Here is a 10,638-nt window from a genome sequence, read left to right as displayed (position 1 = left end):
TAAGTTGGATTCTCTATAGTGCTATTAGTGGGCAAACCTGGTAAAACACTCATTGTGAGTGAAGACAAGTACGTGTCTATAATGTAGATGCCAACGTGACTTGGTATCCCAGCAATTAATTCAGCTTAGAAAATGGTATATCCGGTTAGTTAATTAGGGTCGGCTTAGAACTATAAGTGATGGGGCGGCCACAGCCACCAGAAGTCGTTTACATAAATTAAGCTGACGAGGAAAGCAAAGGAAAAGGAGGCGAGTCCGGACCTTCCTTAAAAATAAACAATAAGTCCTCAGTCCCGTACAGTACTTCAGCGCGCAACCCTACAGAATCCCAGTCCATGGAGAGCTCAGCGTCGATTGATGACGACGGTAACGTCGAGAATGTAATGTGTGCTATCTGCTTGAGCGGTGTATCCAGAGACGATTGTGAGGTAACACCTTGCCGACACAGCTTCTGCGGAGGCTGCCTGTACGAATGGATGCTACGACGGCCCTCGTGCCCACTCTGCAGCACAAGGAACTTTCAATCGATCCCCATATAGGAAAAAAAGAGAATTCCCCATGGAATTCCCTAGTTGAAAATACATATAAGTGGGGAAAGTAAAAACTAGGGAAAATGGGACATTTCCTAGTGAGAATAAGTAGGGAATCACATAAGACCTTTCCTATGTAGGAAATATTTCCTACATAGGAAAATACAAAATTTTCTATGTAGGGAATAATTCCTATATAGGAAATATTTCATATATAGGAAAAAATTTCTAGAGGTGATTCCCTAGGTACTATCACTAAGAAATCTCTCGTTTTTCCTATTTTTTACATTCCCTACTTATATGTACTTTCAACTAGGGAATTCCGTGGAAATTCTCTTTTTTCCTTATCACTTTATCTACTTTGCCCTTCTTCTTAGACATGCTAATATCAAACAAGAAATTGCACAATAAATTTTTAACTAGAAAATTATATAGAGAATGTCATCATTTCTAAGTAAGGATCAATAACATACATCTAATGATCAAAATAGATTAAACAAATTAAGACATCAACATCTACTTCTAGCAACCAAAATAAAAATGAAAATAATTTTAAAGGAGCATAGAACTAAAAACTAATTAAGCAACATGTGTGTCTTGATTGTTTTATCCCTTAAATCTCCAATATGTTGCAAAGTAATAAATGTTTGTCTACCCTCTTCTCTAAATTTCAACATGGGTGGCCGATAGATATCATCATATGATGGTATGCGTATCACTCCTATTGATACTCAAGTGATCAAATATCATTAGTTAGTATAACCATTTCAAAAAATGACTCATTATCAACATAAGAAAGCTGGTAATACCTGATTCTTGGCTTGAAGAAGTGTTAAGGCAAGCAATCTCAATGTCTTCCTTTCTTGCATTGTCTCTTGTGTCATCTTTAGTAACTTGTTTACCTATATATACATAGAGTTAACCAAAGCTCACGATAATACAAGGTTATGAAAAATTTCAATAACACAAAAGAAAGTAATTAGATATTTTGTATCAATTTGAGTCACCAAATTTGTACAAGTTTTTGATCCTTAAAGTTGGTACCTGCATCTTGACTTGAAGAAACATTATTGCAAGTAACCTCCTGATCTCCCTTTCTTATATTACCTCTTTTCCCACCTTTTGTTGTTCTTTAATCTATATTTATATATATACACACAATTACTCAAAAGTTTAAAAATATGAATAACTATGAACATTTTAAATTAGACAAAGAGACTAATTAAAGCTAGTTAATCTCAAAATGAATCACCTAATAAAGCAAGATGTAAAATATGTACAAATTTTAATTTTCAAAGTTTAGTAGAAATAAAGACATATACCTATATCGTGATTTGAAGAGACATTAGGGCCAATGACCTCCTTAGCTTTCATTGTTCCATTATCTCTTGTACCATCATTTGTGATTTTGTTACCTTTATGTACACATAATAAACCAAAGTTTAGAAACATAAGAGACATTTGTAAAACATCAAAACACGCATTTGTAGAACATCAAAACATCAAAACACACATACCCTTTTTGCCCTGTTCTTTACACCATCTGATAGTAAATTGAGCAGGTGAAAACAAGAAATTCATTGTTCATACTTTTATGGGCTCACCAACTTCTCCTTCTGATTTGAAGCATCTTACAGACTTCCTGTTGAACAGTGTGTGAGGGAGACGAGGAACGGAGGAAGAGAGAAGAGAAGAGAGACACGAGACACCAGAAGTGGAACCCCAGAAGTGCATCAAGTGAGCACACATTAGCTGCAACATCAGCTCCTTAGCTAGAATAGATAAAACATCAAGTAGAATAAACATAAGCTTGAACAGACGAATCAATTGAAAATAGACAAACAACTGGAAACAATGAAACATCAACTAGAACAACTCAACAGCTGGAATAATAATGAAACATCAGTTGGAACATTTCAACAGCTGGAATAAAAATGAAATCAAATATCATCCCATCAGCTCGAAACATTTCTTATAAACAAAGCGTGGAATAATTTCAACGCATTAGCTGTAATATAGATGAAATGATATGAAACATAGCATGAAGAACAAAAAATCAGCTGGAAGAAAGAAACATTTAGAATAATCAAATGATGAACAAAATGCCGACAATCATCAGCAAGAGCTCATTAGTTTTCTTACTACTGCTCAGAGCCCAAGCAAACATCTTAGCAATCTGCTTCTGGGACTCTAGGAACATCTTTGTACACCTGGCCTCCAAATCATCACGAAATCGCTCAGACTCTCTTTGAATCTACAGTTTCATCTCTTCTAATTTGAGAAAGCACTCCCCCAAAGTGCGGATCTTAGAGACCAATTCGGAGAGCGAAGTGCTATCAACTGGGGGCTGTTGATGCCGCAAGCTGACTTTGAAGAAGTCCTATGGTTGAGTAATCTATCCATCTTGAAAGCCTTCGCGGCCTCATAGTCTATATTGCGGCTGCGCTTCTTATGGAGAGATGTGTAAGAAGTATCATGGTCATCCAGAGACCGGTTGCGATACCAGCATTATCACTTATGGGACCATATGCATCTATGGCTAGATAGGTGGCAATGGTACAAAGCATTCCAAGAGCTGCAATTGTGATCCCGTACATGGCTGCTAGGGTATGGCTGACATAGATGGCAACAGCAATAACAAATATTGGAACAATTACAGACTTGTAGCCAAGTGCCAAACCAAAGATGACATTGGTAGCAGCTCCTGTCCTGCAAGAATCAGCAACATCCTGGACTAGTCTGTATGTATTGCTGGTGAAATACTCTGTAACGTAGCCAATTACCAACCCTGCCCAAAGCCCTACTCCAACGCAAAAAAATAGTTTCCAGTTTTGAACCATCTTTGCACCACCGTTAGGATCATATATATAAAACATGGACGGTAGTGCCAGCCAACAAACAAAAGTTGCACCGAATGTCATTAAGATGGTGGATATCAGCATTCTCTTCAGTGTAGATTCAATATCCCTTAGATTTGAGATCTCAAACACATCAGTTGCGAACAAGGTTGTGATGAGGCACACCACAATGCCCATAGAGCTAATGAGTAGAGGGAAGCACATAGCAGTGAAGTCATGATTTGTGCCAAATGATGACATGGAAGCCACAACAAGAGCTGCGCAAGAAGCTTCAGCAAAGGAGCCAAACAAATCTGAACCCATTCCAGCAATATCTCCCACATTATCACCCACATTGTCAGCAATGATCGCTAGATTTTGCGGATCGTCCTCTGGGATATTCCTTTCTACTTTTCCAACAAGATCTGCTCCAACATCCGCAGTTTTGGTATAGATTCCACCTCCAACCCTTTCAAATAGAGCCACGGATGAGCATCCAAGCCCATAGCCAGTGATGGCCTCAAAAAGGCCCTCCCAATCATCCTTGTAATAAAGCTGGAACAGTTTTATAGTGATGTATAAAACTATGAGGCCATTAGCAATAAGTAAGAAACCCATCACCGAACCTGATTGAAAGGCGATTTTGAATACTTTGCCTATCCCTTTTCTGGCTTCCAAAGTTGTGCGAGCATTCGCATATGTTACGATCATCATGCCCAAAAATCCCGACACTATGGACGTCAAAGCTCCCAATATAAATGCAATTGTAGTGAAAATCGTTGTAAAGAGAGCTTGGGCACATTCCTGCTTTGGATCGTATCTGCAAGGCTGGGTCTTAGTACTGAACCCCTTCACAGATCCCAGGAACAAGAAAATGATAGCAGCAAATATGCCCATGAAATAAACCAAATACTTGTACTCTGTCAACAAAAACGATGTGGCTCCTATGGATATGGCTTGCTGAATTTCAACGCATGTCCTAATAGCTGTTGCATCTGATTCCTCATCCAATCTATCATCCTCGTCACAATCAAGAAATCAGTGAAATGCCTGCTGGTTCTCACCCACAATGCATGCATGTCAAATGCCTATTGGTTTTCGCCCACAATCAGGAAATCAGTGAAAAAGTAATTGCCCTTCTCGTCATTGTACTCAAAGGCATATGCCATGATGCTTCCTTCTGTTAGCCCTGAGCTTCTGCCAACTTTTATTACCCTCCTCCCCACGATGTTGTTGATGCTTGCTTGCAAGTCAATAGTTATAACATCTCCCATCTCACCTACCCCTTTGATAGTAGTTGTGACTTTGGAGACATCAAAATTGTCCCCGAATGGAATGAAAGCACCATCAGCTCGCACAAATGTCTCTGCCCCATGAGCAAACATCATCAAGTATCAATATTGTCATATCAAGAAACGGAAACCAAAATTCTTCTTTCAACTCATAGAGAAGTTTATAAAATGGACAATAAAGAATGCCTTAACAGCAGACAGCTCAAAAACAAGTAGCAAAGAGGGAAACCTGGATTCACACTTGTAAAAATGCCATATCACCGCTCATCTGTAATAAAAGATGTTGCCCTTTTCACTGCACCCAAATAAACACCAGGTCCAACATTTGGAGGCAGTGGATGGAACATCTTCTGGTTGGGGTAGTCCAAATCAACCGCAACATGTCGATTTGTCAGAAACCCAACCTGACAAGTCCCTGTCCTACTCTGTACTATGGCTCCAAGTGTACCAAATGTCTCCTGACCTGCAATCTGTGAAATTCACCAGAGAGAGAAACGTATCAGAATTGTCAAACTAGTAATGATGCAACAATTATTTGTTGAACAGTGCACGAGGGAGACGTTGAACAATTATTTGTTGATGTTAAAATGTAGAGAGAAAGGCAAGCCAGCCATATACATATCCAGTTAATCAAAAGGCTGGTTGAGGCGATCACTCCCACAGCTTCATGCGGATCCATTTGGCTCTCTTTGGGGTCTTCGTCCCCTGTACAGGTGCCACAAGATGCAATCCTCCAAGCACATCATACAAGATGGTGAAAACAACTGCAAGTTGGCAAGACCAATACAACTGAATGCAAGGCATTGACAAACAAGAACCATCAACAGTGTACAAGGACAAGAACCACCAACAAGATAAACATACATTATGATCAACAGAGATGAACATGGTTGCACAATGATCTACACGACAGTAAGTATATGGGACAGACTAGATACTGATTCCCAGGAAACTGCATTAGCATTTGAATCCTTGCCCTTTAACTAAAGACAGTAACTAAAGACAGTAAGTATATGGGACAGACTAGATACTGATTCCCAGGAAACTGCATTAGCATTTGAATCTTTGTCCTTTAACTAAATTGAGGAGACCATACAATGATAGAAGACACAAACCTCTTTCTGTAGAGAAGCTCTACAACACCGTCCTGCAAAGGCTCAGCAGAAAGAAGCCAGGACCTGGTTGCCTTGTAAGCTTCTTTATAAAAATTCTCCCACTTAGACTCTTCATGTGTGCGTGTTCTTCTCTCTTTCTGACATTTTCTAAACCATATTTGAAGGACCTTGGCTGTTGTTCTTATCTCTTTCTGACATTTTCTGAACCAGATTTGAAGGACCTTGGCTGCCTTTTCCTGCTCAAACAAGATATTCTCCAAATCCCTATGGATCCCCACATCTTCCACTTCCACTTCTGAGTTCACACTGTTCAAATGGGCATCCTCCCAAGCTTCAAAATCAGCTACATTCTCCAGCTGAATCTGATCATTTACTGGGGACTCATTGATTTTGATTAGAGCACCATTTCTATCAACTTCAAACTTGGATTTCACAGGATCAGAAAACCAAGATGCCGATTGCTTTCCAGCTAATTTTACTGCAACAATAGGATCTAAAGTCTGCTGCAGCACCTCTAGAAAAGGTCCATAGAACTATGTAAAACTGGATATCTGAAGTAAATTTGAGAAATTCAGAACTTGCAGTCTCTAGCTTGGCCACAATAGTTGTGGAAACATTCTCTGATACATCATATTTTGTTCCTTTCTTGGAAGATGAGAGCAAGATAAAACAATGACAGTTTGAATTCGCAATACTGCTGCTATTTTCTGGTCAATGTAATACCAAAAAGACGATCTGTTTTCCCAAAAATAAAATGCCAATTCGCATATCGGTGGGGACGCGCACAAAGTGGAAGTCATGTGCCCTGATCTTGGAGTCGAAACAGGAGCCCGGGATGTTCGAAGTGGAGAGGCTGAGGGTGCCGTTGACATGGACCCAAGTTGGAGGATCTAGACAACACATACAGTGCCTCTCTGAGCAGAAAAACCGAGTAGAAAAAAAAAACATCTCCTGATTCTTACCAGCCCCTTTTCTTCTGGCTCTACATTTCTTACTACTATGAACTGAAGAGCCTAGGGAACGTGGTGTAGATGCATTTGCATCCTTGTCTAACAATCCACTACTAGCTGAAGAGGCCTGAGATTGAAGGCATGCACTCACATCTCTTTCAAGGACAGTGGAAGGGGAACTGCTCTGTTCAGGATTGGGAATGATCTCCTACACGCAGGGAAGTATCCTTCTCTACCGTTAGGCAGTGTCACAAAGTACCCCACGCGGATGACATCCTTGATGGGGAACTGCTCTGTTTAGGATTGGGAATGATCTCCTACGCAGGGAAGTATCCTTCTCTTCTCCCTGCAGTAGAATGTCATCGGGAAAGTTCATCTGCAAATTTGATGTCAATTGACCCTGGCCCTGCGCCATGGCAACTTCCACCGCAGCCTGGCGAGACTCCACAGATCCACGGAAGGGCATTGAGTGAGGGGGATCTCCTGCCCCCTCGTGAAGCAGTCTTGCGCACAGGAGAGAGGCTCCGATCCTTACCTGGAGAGCGACAAGCTATGGTCTTTAGGAGATCGACTACCCCTGTCAGCATATGGCGATTCCTTCATGTACACTATCATAATCAATATGGCGATTCCTTCATATATCAATCTACCACTAAACTGTACACTATCATAATGCATCAAATGCCCTCATTTGAGACTGTACTCTGCGGGTGCTTAGCAAACACATCCTGTGCTTCTGCAAGTAAGCCACACTTGGCGTACATATCAACCATTGTGAGAAGTTGACAAGCACGCCAACCATTGTGTTGGTGACAAGCTGGTCTGTTTCCAGTCCCTTTTTGAAAACATCAGTGCTTAGTCATTGGCTTACTTCAATGGATTGCATATCAGCAAAAGCCTTGAAGCTACAGGCAAATGTGATGACATCTGGAGGTGCATCTTCCAATTGCATCTGTTCAAAACAATCCAGTGCTTCCTTACCAAGGCCATGTTCAACATATCCTCAAATAAGAGAATTCCAAGAAACTGTATCCCGAAAAGGAAGCTTTCCAAACACACTACATGCTTCCTCGGTACCATATGTCTCAAGCTATTTACTAGTTGCACCCCAAGTCCCCACCTTCAACAAGAAGGTTCACCACTTGCACTTGATTTTGTGAGAAGTTTGCAACAAATCAAACAACACTTTTGAAACTAATCAATGATCTGAATCAGACCCAGAAAAGATGTATGCCTTCACTAACCTATACAATGACATACAACACATCTAATCATACCAGTTAACATTGTAAGGTATGCTCACATGTAACCTCAGGGTAGAATCAGATCCATTTAACATGGCAAGACAGTCAAAGGTGCGCTTAGCAAATCTGTGCTCTTACTGAATGTGTTGTATTGAAACAATTTTTACCGAAGACGTCCTGGGTGAAATATACTCCTCCTGGATCTCTGTGGTCAGCAAGAAGTGTATCATCGGAGTTCCACAAAACATTATCTTCCTGGACCAAGTGCTCCAAAACTCTCAAGTCCACCTTCAACAAGAAGTTCCACCACTTGCACTTGATCTCATGGGAGTTTCGCAGGATCAGGAAACCAGCCTCATCCCACTTTTGAAACAAAATCGATTATCTGAATCAGAACAGAGAAGTGAGCCACCTTTAGCATACATATCCACCAGACTGTTACCAATGTGTTGGTCATTTTCCAGTCTATTTTTAACAATATCAACATGTATGCCTTTGTTTCGTTCCATGTCTTGTAGCTTAGTACGAGCTTTGAGCAGGGCAAGAAACGTATAATTGTTAGGTTGTATGCAAGCCTCTTGCATTTTCTGGTACAGATGGAAAGCATACTCTATTTCCTCATAATTGATATATCAGAAAATAAGGGAAGTCCAGGAGTACACATTGTGACAGGCATTTTCTGGTACAGACGGAAAGCATACTCTGTTTCCTCATAATTGATATAGCAGAAAATAAGGGAAGTCCAGGAGTACACATTGTGACATGGCGCTTCTCCACATTCTGCAGCGGCAGAGATGAGGGATGTCCAGGAATAGACATCGTGATGGGGCAGTTTGCCAAAGATCTACAGGGCATCGCACAGGGCACAACACACTAACAATGCATAGCGCAACACATGAGGAACATTCCCCAGATCAGAGACAACTTCGTTCCCTTTTCTGTTGCACCTGTACCTTCCTTTCCATCAATAACTTCTGGATGAAGTGAGAGAGTAGATCCGTAATTTTTCAGGCACGAATCAGTGGTAAGAACTCGGTATGCAAGAATGTGCCGATCATCATCCAGTAGTTCCAACACCTCGGTGCTTTTTGACCATGCGTCACGCACCTCTCTGGTCATACCTTCCCGGATCTTCCCATGAGTCCCAACCCGCTGAGCTTCATCCTGACACTAGTCCTTTTCAACATCTGCAGCACGGTCACTCTTGCTTCCATCGATTCCTTGAGGAGAGAGAAAATAGATGTGTTCCCCCTTAACAGAAGAACGAGGCACACTGCAAGGGAGGTCTCTGTGATTGCCACAAAACAGGGACTAATCATCCTTCAAAGCATCATCGTGACAGATGCTCCTTCCCAGAGAGTTGGTTGTGGGTCTTCCTCAACATTTGCATTTTTTTCCCCTCCATTGCTCCTCTTTTCGATGACGGAGAAAAGCTTACATTAGCCACGATTGCAGAATTTCCCTGCGCCCCTAGAGAAAGCTTCGCTTCCAATCGACTAATAAAGCAGCCCCAAATTAGCTCTCTCTGAAAATACCCAACTTTTGTGTTGCATTTTCCACATTGATAGTTGATAGTTGAGGTTTCCAGAGCTTTCTGTAAAGATTCTGCTCTAGAAACCTCAAGACTTAAGTCCAAGAAGGGATCATAAGTATTTGAACAATGTGAGCACTTAGTATACTTCACCTGGCTTCTAAGACATCCACCAAACAATTGTTGGATGAGGCTTTCCTGAAAAGTTTTAGAACCACCACCAAGGTTCTTGATAGGGCAGCATTTGTGCAATGCCTCAATCAAATACCTCATGTATTCATGAGCATCCTCTTGACGCCACATTTGAAATGACTGTGAAATGCACCACAGATTCTTGACAAGGTAAGTTGGAGAGAAGCTGCTCCCTGAAGCAGCCAATGCCTTCTTTACATGAATTTCTAATGCACACATAGCACAAATCCTGATGTACTTTTATGTAGACCACTCTGAAGATATGCCACAAGAGGTGCTGTATATGTTAAGCATTGTAGCACAGAGTTGAGAAAGCATGTATTGCCAAAATTTGTCAGACCTACCCCAATTTTTGGCACACCAGATTTTGCATACATGTCAACCAGAGCATTATTGATTAATTCCTCTTGCTCCAAACCCTCTTCCACATAGAACAAAAGTATAAACACAACAACTAAATATGTACAAAGTATCAAATCCCACACACAACTTTTGGGTGGTTTTCACACCTCGAATGCGCAGCAATACGACAGCGTGCAAGCATACAGGCGTGTAAGTGTCGAGCCATACACAGTCTTCTGCTGCCTACATTTCTGCAACAAGGAGAGGCTCGAGGCGATGGAGCTGAAGATCATGAGCATGGCCGTGATGCCGTAGACCCTCTTGCGGCCTAGCTTGTCGCCCAGCCAACCGAAGAAAAGCTGCCCGATGAAGGCCCCCAGGAGGGAGATCCCGTTCACGACTGCATTCAAGCCTGGCGGCAGTGTGCCAACCATGGCTTTCTTGTCAAAGCCATCTTCTCCCGTCAAGCCAAAACTGGGGAGAAGCAATGCGATAAAAAATGCAGATTTAATCCCCTCGGATTTGTCCCCCTTCTCTCATGGAACGCCAGATTCGACATGTTTTCGCGTATTGAATCATTCCTACTCGCGGAGCTTCAAAGTTGA

General features: G+C 41.4%; 1 protein-coding gene and 1 pseudogene across 3 annotated transcripts; both read right to left on the bottom strand.

Moving 5' to 3' along the window:
• Positions 1–1,099: 1,099 nt before the first annotated feature.
• On the bottom strand, positions 1,100–2,169 carry LOC148016657 (uncharacterized). Of its 3 annotated transcripts, XM_087664730.1 has the most exons (4): positions 2,048–2,169; positions 1,853–1,945; positions 1,340–1,432; positions 1,100–1,251 (listed from the first exon to the last, which is right to left on the bottom strand). In XM_087664730.1, exons 1-4 carry the CDS (start codon positions 2,109–2,111, stop codon positions 1,106–1,108), a joined length of 396 nt encoding a protein of 131 aa, XP_087520856.1. In that variant the 5' UTR covers positions 2,112–2,169; the 3' UTR covers positions 1,100–1,105. The 3 variants fall into 3 exon arrangements, 1 of the variants encoding a protein (XP_087520856.1); XR_015688172.1 differs by lacking the exons at positions 1,853–1,945; positions 2,048–2,169 and adding an exon at positions 1,575–1,623; XR_015688171.1 differs by lacking the exons at positions 1,853–1,945; positions 2,048–2,169 and adding an exon at positions 1,575–1,630 and having other exon boundaries at positions 1,100–1,432.
• Positions 2,170–2,959: 790 nt separating this feature from the next.
• LOC148016656 (pyrophosphate-energized vacuolar membrane proton pump 1 pseudogene) lies at positions 2,960–4,752 on the bottom strand (annotated as a pseudogene).
• Between the last annotated feature and the right edge of the window lie 5,886 nt (positions 4,753–10,638).

The sequence above is a fragment of the Lygodium microphyllum genome, chromosome 23 (genome assembly GCF_053477565.2).
Source record: "Lygodium microphyllum isolate KBCC chromosome 23, Lygodium_microphyllum_v1.1.10, whole genome shotgun sequence".
Lineage (NCBI taxonomy): Eukaryota > Viridiplantae > Streptophyta > Polypodiopsida > Schizaeales > Lygodiaceae > Lygodium > Lygodium microphyllum.
This window is presented reverse-complemented; position numbering and strand designations above follow the sequence as displayed.